Here is a 13,124-nt window from a genome sequence, read left to right on the forward strand (position 1 = left end):
CCAGCTTGCGCACCGCTTCGAACGAGGGGCGAGGAAACAAGACGACAGCCAGCTGCGCCCATTCCACTTCCGATACACTCAAAACGCGTCCTCCTCCGCTTTCCAACTCCGTTCCGCCCTCCTAGCCCTCCTTGTCGCCCTATCAAACTCCTCCGACGCCTCGTGCGCATCCCTCGCCTCGTCTCTCCGCGCATTACGGCCTTCTCCTCCCGCAGCCCACGCAGCGCGGAAATGGTTTCCTCGATGTCTCCACGTGAACTGCTCGTGCATCAATCAGCGAGGAAAGGGAGGAAGAAGGGGAGAGGAGGACCGACTTTGATTAAGGCTGTTGTGGCGCCCATGGCAGCTGCTACGGGTACACTGGGGAAGACGAGCGCTCCGACCCACGGTAGTGCTGTGCCGATCACTGTGCCCGCGAGCGCCGCACTCCCAGCTGCTATCAGGGTGTATTTCTGCTCGAACATGCGGAAGTCAGCTCGACGAAAGCGACGCCGCGAGAGGCTCGGGACGCACCGCATACCGCAACAACCGCCAAAACACAAACTTCAGCACGTATCTGAACGTTTTGAGCGACGAGCGGGTAACGAGCGATTTCGGCGCAGGCGAGTTCTTGGGATTGGCGAGGTAGGCGAGATGTGAGCGGGTCGTGGATAGTCGAGACGAGTGTTGGGAGTCTGCTGGCGCAGCGGCAGGGGCTGGGGAGGACATGCTGGCGAGATAGAAGGTTGTGACGTCTCGAGTGCTGATGAAGATGGGGAGGAGGGAGACGTTGGCTGGAAAGGTTGCAAGCTTCGTGATTGCGTTCAGACAGGTTTCGGTGACAGTAAAAGCAAGCAAGCAGCCCAAGTTAGCGACTTCGAGTGCGAGGAGCAGGGCGAACCGCCGCGGTCGCAGGTTCGCCTCGTCCACCAACCACGCAACACTCGCCATGAAGCGCGGACGAGACCCACACGATGATCCGCGCTCCGGACCCTCGAAAAATCAATTACGCGGCCTGACCTTCACAGCTCAGCAACCCGCCTTCCTTCGCAATGCCATGGCAGCTCTCTCTGGCCAGCCGTCCTCCGCACCGGGCACGAATGGGCGCCCTGCGATCCCTACTCGACCAGAGGGGATGGAGGATGAGCCAGAGTCGGATCCAGACGAGTGGGATCTGGGAAGAGGAGAGGAGGCGCCGACTGTTGTGGTGCTGAAGGAGGGGAAACACATTGACCAGTGCGAGGTGGACCGATTACGGGCTCAAGGTGCGCTTGCGAGTCCCTTCTCAGTGTCTGGAAGCTGACCTGTCTCGCTCGCAGCCAAAGACAACGATTCAGGCGACCCCTTCGCTTCCTCGACCGCAACCGACTCTTCCTCCAAAGCCAAGGGCTCTCTTTCCTTCTCTTCCGGCTCAGGAGCGAAATCAAAATCTGTGCGAGGGGGTGGCGGGACAGGCGACTGGTCGGATGTGGTGAAGCAGTCGAAGGGGGACAGCGAAGTCAAATCGTCAAAGGGCGAAGCGGCGAAGGAGTCGGCGGGCAAGACGGCTGCGCCTGCACGAACGGCGGAAGAGGTAGTGAAGGACAAAGAGAAAGAGGCGAAGCGAAAGGCGAAGGAGAAGAAGGCGGCGAAGAAGAAGATCGCGATGCTGTCCTTCAACGAGGAGTGAGACAACTCGGACTGTTGTACTGGAGTCAGCGGACAGACGCAGGCTGTTGTAACTCGTATCAACCACATCCGCTCTCACGCGACGCGCAAGGAGGACGAGGAGAAACGATTCTACTGCTGGTATTGCTCAGGGTCGCAAAAGCGCGAGAGGGGGGGATGGAGCGAGAAGGAAGGATATCTACGCGAGAGTGAGCCTCTCGGAGAGGCCAACAGATATGAGCTAGGTACAGGGGAATCTTGGGTGAGTTAACGACCGTGAAAGGCCGTTCTAAGCGGTCGCCTCAGTCTTGCCGTTGATCTGCTCCGGTTCTTGCGAGAGCGGCGACGAGCCGACCTTGTCGCCGTTCCCGTTCCCGTTCCCGTTCGCAGCGCCATCCGTCTTCATCGAGTCCCACTTGGCCTTGGTGTCGTCAACCATCTGCTTCCAGTCAGGCGGAACAGCGACGAACGACCCGCGCGACCCATGACGAGGGTGGTCAGGCGGGTGCGCATCAATCGTGATATGGATCGTGCCGTCCTTGTTGCGACGCGCATGGACACAGTCGAGCGAAGGGACGATGTAGTGCGCGCCCTGGGAATTGATCTTCTCGACCGGGTGACTGGTGCAAATGGCGATCGTCCGTGCGCCCGAAGCGACACCGGCTTTGATACCCGACGGAGAATCCTCGAAGACGAGGCATTTTTCGATGGGGATGCCGAGGTCTTTCGCGGCGAGGAGGAACGGGGCGGGGTCGGGCTTGCCGGCGGTCAGGCGGGGGTCGTCGGCGGTGACGGTCACCTTGGGACGCTTGATGCCCGCGCGAGCGAGGGCGCCGTGGCAGTCTGCGCGGAGCAGAAATGATCAATCGTGGCCGGGAGAAAGGCGAGCGAAAGGGGACGAACAGGTCTTCGCGCCCGAAGTAGCGACGGCGAAACGACCAGCCGGAAGCGACTCAATGAGGCGGCGGACGCCGGGAAGAATGCGGACGCTCTTGTTGGTGCAGCTGCGGGAGGATAGTAGCGGTTAGCATGCAAGTCTCCCATCGTTTCGGGCTTCTCGAGTACGTCTGGAGGAGAAGAGCGCACCCAATCTCCTCCTCGGTGTACTCTGTGACACCGAAAGGAAAAGACAAGGCAGAAGTCAGCAACAGGAAAGCAGACCAAGCCAAAGCCTCCTCGCACGAACGCACCATTCAGATCAAACTCGTTGTCCTCCTCGTCCTCCTCATCGCTATCCGCAAACGGATCCGCATCGAGCTGGGCCATCCTGTCGTCGTTCGGGTCGAGTTTCGCCAACTTCTGATTGACCGTATCCAGATCCGCATCCGTCTTGCCACTCTCCGGCGTCCCGCGTCCTCCCTCGCTCGTCGCCGCGCCAGTGGAGATCTTGCTCAAGGAGAACTGTCCGCCCGCCAATCCCGACAAGAGGGGGTTCGGACCGGACGAGCTGGATCCGCGACGGGAAGGGCGGCGGGAAGACTGGTTCGAGTTGCGCCGGGAGGAGCTTTCGGAACTGCGGCGCGAGCGGACACGTTCGGTGAACTCGTCTGCTTCTTTGAGGATGCGCTTCTCGAACTGCACGTCGAGCACTCTCAACGCATCAGCTCTCAAACTCCCCTTCACCAAGAACCGAAACAGGGGACGCACCTCCTCGACATGCGGCTCCATCTGCTCGTTCGTCAAGCGCCGCAGCTTGGGCTTGAGGTCGCGGAGGTTGTCGATCGCGCGCCGGCCGTGCGTCGCGGCGATGACCTCTTCGGGGTCCTGACCGATTTCTTGCGCGACGCCGGCCCAGGCGGCTTCGACTGTGCGAGCGAGACTCGTGTTAGTAGCTGGAAGATGGGACTGAAGTCTGCAGGAAGCGGGAACGAACCAGCCTGCGAACGAGCGAACAGACGGTGGTCAGCCTTTTGTGAAGTCGACGAGAGACAGACTCGTCAGCGCACCTTGATCGAGTCGACGAGGGTGCCGTCCATGTCAAAGAGGATGCCCTCGACGTCGAACTCGGCGTGCTCGACGGGATGGGTAGGGGAGAAGGACATCTCGGCGGTCGACATCGTGCGAGTTCGAGGGGTGCGCAACTTCGTGTGGTGCGAGTAGGCGTGTCCTGTGAAGGCGTGTAAGGTCTGTGGCGAGAAAGAGAGAGAGCGCGATCGCGTGGGTCGTGGGGTGGAGAAGAACACCGATGAGCGTACGCAACGGGGTTCGAGCGGGAGAGTGTGCGCACCTGGTCTGGCGTCGCTGTCTGCGCTGGCCCAGTCTGTAGCCCAGTCCAGCCGTGTGTGCGAGTGAGTGGGAGCAGGAAAAGAGAGAGCACAGCGCGGGTTCGGCCACCTCCTGCCCCGAATCGAGCGACGACCACCCCCGCACAAACTGACGCACTCGTTCAGTCCATTCCCCAGAGACGGTGAAGTGGTTGCACGTCTCGCAGACCTTTGTGTGGCCCTGCTCGTCCGCTGCATCCACGACCTCGACGACGCCCGCCAGCGCCAGCGCGAGCGACCAGCTGTTCCTCGAGGTGGAGCCCGAGTTGGGGGTGTCGCACCGTGCTGGTTCCGAGAACATGGGCCGACTTGGCTCGACGCTGGATGCATGCAAACGCGGACAGCCGCGCACACCTTCGATCAAGTCCGACTGAGCGCCTCGTCGTCGTCGTGAGCGAGCGAGGAGAGGGAAGCGGTCGAGGCTGTCCACCTCACACCAACGCGCTCGCTGGACGGGCAGACGACGCCGAGAGCTGCGCAGATACAGTGTGAGTACTGCCACGTCGACAGCCTGTCCCGCTCGTGCACTGACGCTCGCCTGGCCTTGTTCGCAGTCGACGGACGCGACTCGAACACCCTCACAGCGTGAGACGGCTTGCGGGCCGGCCGGCGTGCGTACAGGCTCGTATCAAAGCCATCCAGAGTGCTGCTAACCTCGTACGACGCCCACAGACCCGACTTCCACCTCCCTCGCCTGCACCGCCTCCAAACCTCATCACTTCGCCTCACTCGCACCCTCCAGCGCCCGCCAGGCCTTTCGACGCCATCCAGTACCCCAAGGATGGCCCGCTCGCGCCTCACGACCCCCTCCAAGCTCAACCTCTCGTCCCTCCCGTCTCCCAACTCGCACGGCCCCCGCTTCCCCGTCTTCGTCCTCCCCTCGATACCGCCAAAGACGCTCGTGTCGCCTGTCAGGCCGAGGAGTCTGAGTGGTGGGGGCGGAGTGGTGCTGGGTCGTCTGCCGAGGCTGGAGCAGTAGCGAGGGGTGATCGTCTTCGGGTTGCAACGCGCTGGTCGCTTTGCTTCCGTCACTCGCGCTCGCTGCCCAAGATGCTTGTTGAGTGGTCCGCAAACGTCGGCTCGCTGCAAATGTACAGTACTTACTCCGGTAAATGGCAGGCCTCGCCGCGATCCCTCGTTCTCCCCGCCCTCGTCCCAGGCAAGTGGACAGTCAGTCTGAATTTCGACACCGCGCGCCTGGCGCTTGAGTGGGACGCGGACGGGGCGTATAAAGCTTTGAAGGCTGGCGGGGGTACGATCGAGGCCAAGGCTGGCGGCGTGTCGGTGTGGAAAGTGGACGTTCCGGCAGGCACCTTTCCCCCGTCGCACGGCGGCGTGTACAGGGGCGGCTGCGTCAGCCAAAAGGGATCAGGCCGTGACATTCTCTATTACCCTGCACCATCCGGCCGACTCGCCCTGGGATCTTCCGAAGCTGGTCGAGCAGACCGCCTGTACGTCGTTCTGCTGGCCTCTCGCGCTCGCTGCAGCGACTGACTTTCCTTGATGACAGCCTCTCTCACCAGCCTCTCACCAAACAACGTCCGCCTGTTCTTTCCGCGAAGCGGACGGTCGCTCTACGCCAACGAGACGTTCCTCTCGAATGCGTCGCCCTACTTCAAGACGCTCTTTGAGGCCGGCTTCTCCAAGGATGACAAGGCGGCGGCAGACCGAACTTCGACCGCCGAAACCCTCCCGCCTTACACCTTTGACGACTCGGACGACGAGACGGACGGTTTCCTTGACAAGCCAACCTCGTCCAGCGAGCCGTCATCCATCCCCTGCAAGACGATCAAGATCATCGACACGGCATACTCGACCTACTTTGCCGTCCTCGTCTGGCTCGTCACGGGGAAGATCTCCTTCGCACCCTCCCGCTCGTCCCGCACGATGCCGCCTCCTCGACCCTCCAGCGCCGCCTCAACTCGCTCAATGGCGATCAAAACCGCCATCGATGCGCAGACGGTTCCGGTCCCTCCTCCCGTCTCGGCCAAATCAGTCTACCGCCTCGCTCACCTCCTCAAACTCGACTCGCTCGCTTCCTTCGCCCTCTCGCAGATCCGCTCGCAACTCACGATCGAAAATGTCGCCTACACGTTGTACAGCGACATCGCTTCTGCCTATCCGGAGGTACAGAGCGCAGCGCTGGACTTTGCGGTGGAGAAGTGGGAGAAGGTTGTGGGTGCTGAGGCGACGAACGAGATGGAGCGCTTGGCCGAGGGAGGAGAGGCGGATTCGGCGATGGCTGCGACGGCGATGAAGCTTGCGAAGAGGCTGGCGGGGAGGATCAAGTAGCTCTCACGTTGCGAGAAACGAAGAATGCCAAGTTTCGACACAGATCACTGCAGGGGGCTGCACCATGTACCACAACCCGAGAGATAAGGGGGGACGAGGGCCAGATAATTAGGTAATACGACAGGCGAACGATTGAGGGTGGGGTGGCAGACGCTCTACATCTGGACGGAGAACCTGCGGCGGATGGATGGGCCGAAGAACTGGAGCGGGATGACGATGACGATGAAGAGAGCAGCGCCGACGCCTGCCTCCATTCCGAATACACGCTTGGGGCCGCCAGTGAAGGACCAGGGGACTTGGTAGTAGGGGATGGCGAAGCCTCCGAGCGTGCGCGCGAGGTTGATGAGCGCCGAGACTTCGCCCTGGCGTGTCGGGAAGCAGTTGTTCAGGTAGGCGTAGGTCGCGACGGTGAGGATGAGGATGCCGAACTCGGCCATGCCCCAGCCGAAGATAACGGCCGCGATGGAGAGCTTGTTCTGGAAGGCGACGCCGAGGAGGCAGAAGCCGACGATGTCTGCGAGGGCGGAAGTGTAAGGGTGCTGTATAGACATCCCAAGCACGAGGAAACGAACGCACAGAAGGGCATAGCGAAGTAGATGGTGTAGAGACGCATCTCGGCGAGGAAGACACCCGAGTTCTTCTTGATGAGGCGGTCGGCGATCTGTTTGTGGGTGCAGCATTGCGTCAGTACTCGCGCTAGACACATGCACGCTCGAGGACAAGCAGAAGAGGCGAATAGGAAAGGAGACTCACGCCGTCGTTAAGGTAGCGACCGGCGAGCTCTCCGAGAATGACGGCGACGATCGGGGTGGCGTAGAGGGAAGCGGTGGCGTAGGGAGAGTAGCCGTAGCCGAGAGGAGGGGGCGAGCCGCTGCAGAACGACGTGGGTCAGCGTGAAATCCCGCTGAGGGAGGAGCAGGCGCACTCACATGAAGACGGCCTGGGTGACGTTGATGCCAATACCGCAGCCAAAGAGGAAGCCAACGACTGCATGAAGAGGGGTCAGCAACCACGCGTAAGAGAGGAAGCAGAAGGAAGCGGCTCACAAACGAGCATGAGGAAGACGTGAGGGCGCCAGACGATGTCAAAGACGCTCGAGATCGACTCCCACCAGGTGCAGCGGTACTTGCGCATCTTCCAGCCGGTGATGCCGATGAGGGTGTCGATGCGGTACTTGAGGCCGGTCGCGTGGCGCTCGGGGAAGGGAACGACGTCGCGGTCGTACATCGTCTCCTCCATGACGAAGCTGATGAGGAGGACGACGATGGCGCAGTAGGCGACACCGACCCAGTAGACGTCGCGGAAGTTGGTCGTGGGGATCATGTAGCCGAGGAGGAAGGGGCTGTGAGGATCGAACGGTTAGCGGCCTGGGATCGCCTGGGACGGCTCGGACGTCACGAACCTGATGAAGGGCGACACAATGAAACCCATCGTCCACTGCGGACCAGGCAAGACGATGAAATCTCAGCGAAACGCTCTGAAGAAGCTGGAAGATCAGAGAGACCCACAAGATTGAGCTTCCGCGCTTGCAGGTGGAAGGGGAAGAGGTCACAGACAGTCCACAGTCTGCAGAGCAACTACGTTAGCAATCAGTTGCGCATTGAGCCCGAGGAAATCGCATACCCAACGCATTGAGGAGCGGTGGAAAAGAAGGCCGTCAAACAACGCATGGCGGCGAACGTCTTGAGGTCAGGCGAGACGGCACAGCCAATAAGGAATCCGAGACCGATGACTTGAGACCAGAAGAGGACGGGGAGACGACCGAAACGCTTGATGAAGAAGACGGCGGCGATACCACCGGGACCGAGGAGGAAGATGGACCAGTTGGACGTCAGGTTGTTGATCTCCTCCGTCGTGGTCTTGAACGTTTCGGCGAGGTTGAAGAGCGAGGCGATACCGAGACCGGAGCAGAAGTCGGGGACGAAGGAAGCCATGGTGAGGACGAGGAGCTGGATGTTCTTCTTGACGGGACTCCAGTTCTGCGGGTCGTTCGGGTCGTCCGAGGCTGCAAGAAATCGCAACGAAGTCAGTACACGGCGACTACATCGCAACAACGACGCTGCTCACGCTGAGGCCACAGGATCTTGGTTCCTTTCCGGTTCGTCTTGAGCCTGCTAGCGACCTCCTCGCCGTACTCGACGCGGGCCTCGGCGGGGTCGACGACGAGACGACCAGCCTCGGGCTTGAAGCCGTGAGCCTCCTGGACGGCGGCGAGGTTGGCCGAGTATCCCTGGGTGTGCTGAGCATAGTGCTCGATGTGGTCGGCAGTCGGGGTCGGCTTCTGCTGCTGCTGCTGCTGGTGAAGGGGAACGCCCTTCTCAGCGTCGAGCGAGCTGGTCGAGTGGGTGTCGGCCTTTTCAGCCATCCTCGGCGTGGAAGAAAGGTGGACGAGTGTTTATCCGAGCGAGGCGGGCGCTGTCGACGTGCGCAGGCTGTGGCGGGTAGGCAAGCTGGTAGGGTAGCGCACGAGCAAGTCAAGGAGGAGAACGAGCGAGCGTGCGGAGTCCCAGGGAGGAGAGAGGGAGAGATAGAGAGGGGAGCCGGAAAAGGTGCAGCGGGCCCCCCATGCCTGGGCAGGGACTCGCCTCGCGCGCTCGTGGCGTCCGAACTGCGATGTCTCGAGAACCCAGAAATAGCGCGCGTACGATCGACAAACGGCGGAGGCGGAGAGAAAGCAGGCTCGTGAGCTCAGAGCCAGCCAGCAGCGTCCTCCTTCGAGCTCGTGCGCACAGCAAGCAGCCTTCTGCGTCCACCCGTGTCGGTCCTCCCCCCTCCCACCTCCTCGAGCGAGCGCAGGATGCTCGATGGCTGGTGTTCCTCGACTCCGCCCGGCCATCTCGGACACGCTGCGGGCCAGCAGCACCGGACAGATGCGAGCAATCGAGCCAATCAGCACAGCAGCGGTCGGTTCGACGGTTGAAGCGCTTCGCGGCCCGAGGTTGGGGAGAAGTGCCGGACGAGGAAGGGCAAAGGCGGACCGCGGCTGCGATGGCGGAGCGCTTGTTCCGTACCGCGGTACGCGGCGTTCTCGCCAATGCACGCAGCGAGGCTCGACCAGCAGGAAGCGGGCCGAGAAGCAGCGACTGTCGAAGTGGAGGGCTGTCAAATCGCCTCTCCTCGTCTTTGCAAGAGAAGAGTCTCGCTCGCGATGCATCTGTTCGCTCCGCGACAGACGTGTGCTGCTGGCTCTGGACCCGTTGCATTCGCAGGACGCTGGGAGATAATGGAATCAGTACCGCCTGCCACCACCGTATCCGCCTGGTCCGCCTCCTCCTGAGAACGCAGGAAGGGTCAGCAAGCTCGTGGAGAGGCAGACACAGAGCTGAACGCACCTCCTCCTCCTCCGTATGCCGGTCGCTGAGGCTTCGGTCGCGGCGGGATGCCCAACCGTTCTCCGGGCAGACCAGGTCCGGGCGCGCTCCCAGGCAAGATGGTCGTGCCGATGATGTCCATGATGCTGGCGGGATTGAGGTGCGGCCCATTGAAGCTCGACGCGGGCGGGAGGAGCGAGAGGAAGAAGACGACCGCGTCGGGGAGGATGGCGACGTCGTTTCCGCGCGGGTCGAGCATGTATGGCTGAGCGCGGTTGAGTGCCGGGGCTGCTTCGCGCGCACTGCGACGGTGGTCTTCCGAGCCGTGAGGGCGCCAGCCTGAGCCACCTCCGCCACTCGAGGACGGAGCAGGCGAAGGCGAGATCCCCCGTCGCGCACGCTTCGCATCGCCGCCATCCTGGTCCTGCCCGTCTGTGCCGTCGCGGTCGACAGAGAGACCGCGCTTGTGTCGGCTTCGCTGCGGAGAGGGCGAGCGCGCGCGGGTCTCGCGTTTGATCTGCCTGACGAAAGAAGGTCCGAGGTCGAGCGCGAACGCATCCTCGAGGCCTGCAGACTGGTGTTGCTGGGCGAAGCGGAGAGTTGCAGCGGCTGCAAAAGCGAGGAGGATCAGCTGGGCGGAACGGAAGACGAGATGGAAGCAACGCACTATCGGGAAACGTCTCCGCATAGCGCTGCGCCATCTTCTGCGCCGCGAGGTAATCACCGTACTGGTACTCGTACTGCGCCATCCGATCCCAAATCGGCTTCGCCTTTGCCGGCTCGATGATGGCGATCGTCCGCTCGAAGAGAGCACGGGCGTCTACAAGCAAGGTGAGTCAGCGAGAGCGTCGTATCTGTACCGTGAAGACGACGCACTGTTGCTGTTGTTTTGCGAAATAAGGAAGTCGAGGTACCGCAGGACGTATTCGGGCTCTTTGGCGAAGCTCTTCAAGCCGAGCTCGAAGACGTTCGTGGCAACCTTCGGCTCGCTGTTCCAGTACATCTCCATGGCGGCTGCGGGACACACGAGTCAGTTCGCGAGCCTGCGAAGGCGACGATGGCGGCTCACCAGATGCCTCGACGACCTGCCAGGTGAGGTTGGGCGATTTCTTCGCCTTGAGGAAGACCTGCCGCGCTTGTCGCAAACCCTGCAAGACGGGCCAAGTCAGCCAACCAGAAAAGGAGACTCGTACGTGCGGACGTACATCTGACCGCCTCGCAAACCGCATCTCGGTGATCCACACATTCGCGACCGCCTTCTTAACCGTCTCGATCTCGGGCGCCTTCCGCTCCCGAATCTCCTTCTCCAATTCCTCCATCTCCTGACTCCGCTTCTCCCTCGCCTCGACCGACTCAGCCTCCTCCTCCCGCCCGTCTTCCTGCGCAGCCTTGATCTGCGCGAGGTGCTCGACCTCCTTGTCGGCGACCGCAGAGGCGATCTCCGCTTCGACGTCCGCCTCGAGCGACGAGATGCGCGTGTTGAGGCGCTCGATGAGCGAGTCGTAGATTCCATAGCAGGCGGTGAAGTCGGATCGGCCTTCCTCGATGTCGGCGAGCGTGTAGGCGAGAAGGAGGCTGTGCGGATGAAGGTAAGCAGCTGCGAGAGTCAGCATGCGGGGAGGGTTCGCACCTTCCAGCATTCGCCGTCAACCCGTCGCGAAGTTGCTTGCGAGCATCGTCGACCCGTCCGCTCTTCAGATTGTAACTCGCCGCCAGGTACCTGCAGGAAGATCGCCATCAGCGCTTGCGACGGCAGACGCTGAGATCGACGACGCACCAAACCTCGGGATAGAAGCGCAAGTTGGCGATCGCCTTGCGGTACGCAAAAGCAACCCGCTGCGCCAACTGGCCCTGGTCCTCGATCTCGAGCGGGTTCGTCTCCTCGTACGCGAGGTAAGCCTTCCACCCATCGAGCGCATCGCGGTCTTCGGCGGATGTCCAGCTTGGTCGGTGAGGGAGGACGGGCGTGTAGAGGTGGTCGTGTTGCGCGCGGAGTTCGCGGAGGGTCTTGCGGGCGGTCATGTAAGCGGGCGAGAGCTCGGCAATGAACTTCTTGGCCTGCGCGCGACAAGGCGTCAGCTCAAAGACCCTCAGAAGAGGCGAGGGCGGCGGAACGAACCGTCATCTTGCTGAGGTTATTCTCGAACGCGTTGTAATCCTGCCAGATCGCCTCGACGTTGTTGACGGGCGCCTGCAAGGCGCGCTGGAACGCCTTGCGCAGCGAATCCATCTTTTGCTGATCCTCCCAGTTGCCCCGCGTCTGTACGAGCGAGACCGTCAGCTCAAGATGCGAGCGTTCGGCGGCGGCGGGGCAGTCGAACGTACCGGCGCCTCTCGCAAGAATGCGATGTACTCAGACCAGATCTCGCCTGCCCTCCTGTCGTGCCCGACATGCGACAACGCGAACTCGAATGCCGCGCCAATGACCGCCCGCGCCGTCTTTGCCGCATCGATGTTGGCCGGGTCAATCGGGTTGACGCGGCGGATGTAGTCGAGGTAGAACCGCCAGAGGTCGACCGAGGTCGAGTTGAGACAGCAGCGGCCGAAGATGGCTTCGACGCGCTCGAAAAGGTTGTGCGAGAGCTCGAGGTTGCAGTAGGCGATCCATTGCTGGGCCTACGAAGGACGATGCGTACACAACCGAGGCCCTCCGTCAGCGCTGTTCACACACTCTCAGTCTCGAAGTCGCCAGGGAGTGGAATGGGGAGCGAGGGGGGCGGGACGAAGCCGCGAGAAAGCGGCACGACCACAAAGGCAGAACTCACGGCATCGGGGAAGACACTCAAGAACCTCTCGTACACCTCGCGCGTCCTCTCCAAGTCTCCCTTCTGCTCGGCATCCTGCAGCAGCGCGAGCTGAGCCTCTCCATCGAGCGGGTCCTTCTCGACTCGCGCCGTCAACTGGGCAACCCGAGAGAGCGAACTCGTCGCGGCACCCTTTCCCTTCGTGTCCGCCGACGCAGCGTTCGAAGATGCAGGAGGGGCAGACGAGGACTCGTCAGCTGCCGCAGCGCTCGTCGCTGGAGCGGCAGGCGGAGGAGTCGCAACAGCTCCGGGGATGTCTCCCTGAGACGCAGCGGCCGTGTACAGGGTCGGGGTGCTCGCCTCGTCTCTCCTGATGGTCTCGGCGACCGCTGCGGCAGTCGATTGCAAGCCGTTACTCGCAGTCTGTCGGTCGTCAGTCTCCATTGCGAGGGTAGCTGCGATCGCTGCGTCCATGTCCTGCGAAGTCGCGCGGTCCTCGTCGACAGACGCCGACTGACCTTCGGCTGCCGGTGTCGCCGTCGCGCTGTCGGGTCGGATGGTTTCTTGCTGAGGTGCGGGAGAAGTGGTCGCCTGAGGGAGGGAGAGAGGGGTGGTCTCGGCAGAGGTGGCGGCGGCTTCTGCGGTCGGTTCCGCTGGTGCTGCAGTGATCTCTGCGGTTTGTTCGGCGGGTGCAGCACTCGTCTCTGCCTGCGCTGGTCCTGTTTGAGGCTGGGGAGTCGCGGGAGATGAGGCGGTCGCCTGCGCGTTCTGCTGCATGCGGGCGCGGCGCGGGTCGACAGTCTGCATCGATGGGTCCGACATTGTGCTCTGCAAGCCCTTCGAGCACCACCCAAGCGAGTCTGAGCAGCGGGTGCGAGTGGTCCTGG

The 13,124-nt window shown here is 62.2% G+C and overlaps 6 protein-coding genes across 6 annotated transcripts; 2 read left to right on the plus strand and 4 right to left on the minus strand.

The window, feature by feature from the left end:
• Positions 1 to 78: 78 nt before the first annotated feature.
• On the minus strand, positions 79 to 708 carry RHTO_07263 (uncharacterized protein; the record flags this gene model as incomplete). Its single annotated transcript, XM_016420921.1, has 3 exons — positions 79 to 258; positions 315 to 452; positions 514 to 708. 3 exons carry the CDS (start codon positions 706 to 708, stop codon positions 79 to 81), a joined length of 513 nt encoding a protein of 170 aa, XP_016274648.1.
• A 220-nt stretch (positions 709 to 928) lies between these two features.
• On the plus strand, positions 929 to 1,648 carry RHTO_07264 (uncharacterized protein; the record flags this gene model as incomplete). Its single annotated transcript, XM_016420922.1, has 2 exons — positions 929 to 1,244; positions 1,299 to 1,648. 2 exons carry the CDS (start codon positions 929 to 931, stop codon positions 1,646 to 1,648), a joined length of 666 nt encoding a protein of 221 aa, XP_016274649.1.
• Positions 1,649 to 1,915: 267 nt separating this feature from the next.
• Positions 1,916 to 3,683, minus strand: RHTO_07265 (Haloacid dehalogenase-like hydrolase domain containing protein; the record flags this gene model as incomplete). The annotated part of the gene is made up of 6 exons (XM_016420923.1): positions 1,916 to 2,469; positions 2,530 to 2,630; positions 2,713 to 2,734; positions 2,817 to 3,201; positions 3,274 to 3,471; positions 3,573 to 3,683. The coding sequence occupies 6 exons, from the start codon at positions 3,681 to 3,683 to the stop codon at positions 1,916 to 1,918; spliced, it is 1,371 nt and encodes a 456-aa protein (XP_016274650.1).
• A 535-nt stretch (positions 3,684 to 4,218) lies between these two features.
• RHTO_07266 (BTB/POZ-like domain containing protein) lies at positions 4,219 to 6,182 on the plus strand (the record flags this gene model as incomplete). The annotated part of the gene is made up of 8 exons (XM_016420924.1): positions 4,219 to 4,280; positions 4,372 to 4,378; positions 4,445 to 4,501; positions 4,563 to 4,954; positions 5,010 to 5,060; positions 5,125 to 5,183; positions 5,234 to 5,341; positions 5,401 to 6,182. The coding sequence occupies 8 exons, from the start codon at positions 4,219 to 4,221 to the stop codon at positions 6,180 to 6,182; spliced, it is 1,518 nt and encodes a 505-aa protein (XP_016274651.1).
• Positions 6,183 to 6,337: 155 nt separating this feature from the next.
• On the minus strand, positions 6,338 to 8,547 carry RHTO_07267 (Mfs transporter; the record flags this gene model as incomplete). Its single annotated transcript, XM_016420925.1, has 9 exons — positions 6,338 to 6,696; positions 6,759 to 6,843; positions 6,936 to 7,053; positions 7,112 to 7,169; positions 7,229 to 7,524; positions 7,585 to 7,619; positions 7,691 to 7,748; positions 7,806 to 8,187; positions 8,250 to 8,547. The coding sequence occupies 9 exons, from the start codon at positions 8,545 to 8,547 to the stop codon at positions 6,338 to 6,340; spliced, it is 1,689 nt and encodes a 562-aa protein (XP_016274652.1).
• An 864-nt stretch (positions 8,548 to 9,411) lies between these two features.
• On the minus strand, positions 9,412 to 13,059 carry RHTO_07268 (mRNA 3'-end-processing protein RNA14; the record flags this gene model as incomplete). Its single annotated transcript, XM_016420926.1, has 11 exons — positions 9,412 to 9,455; positions 9,515 to 10,102; positions 10,161 to 10,313; positions 10,370 to 10,507; positions 10,563 to 10,641; positions 10,699 to 11,068; positions 11,124 to 11,213; positions 11,271 to 11,551; positions 11,613 to 11,753; positions 11,819 to 12,109; positions 12,259 to 13,059. The coding sequence occupies 11 exons, from the start codon at positions 13,057 to 13,059 to the stop codon at positions 9,412 to 9,414; spliced, it is 2,976 nt and encodes a 991-aa protein (XP_016274653.1).
• Between the last annotated feature and the right edge of the window lie 65 nt (positions 13,060 to 13,124).

Source organism: Rhodotorula toruloides (genome assembly GCF_000320785.1).
Source record: "Rhodotorula toruloides NP11 unplaced genomic scaffold Scaffold6, whole genome shotgun sequence".
Classification (NCBI taxonomy): Eukaryota; Fungi; Basidiomycota; class Microbotryomycetes; order Sporidiobolales; family Sporidiobolaceae; genus Rhodotorula; species Rhodotorula toruloides.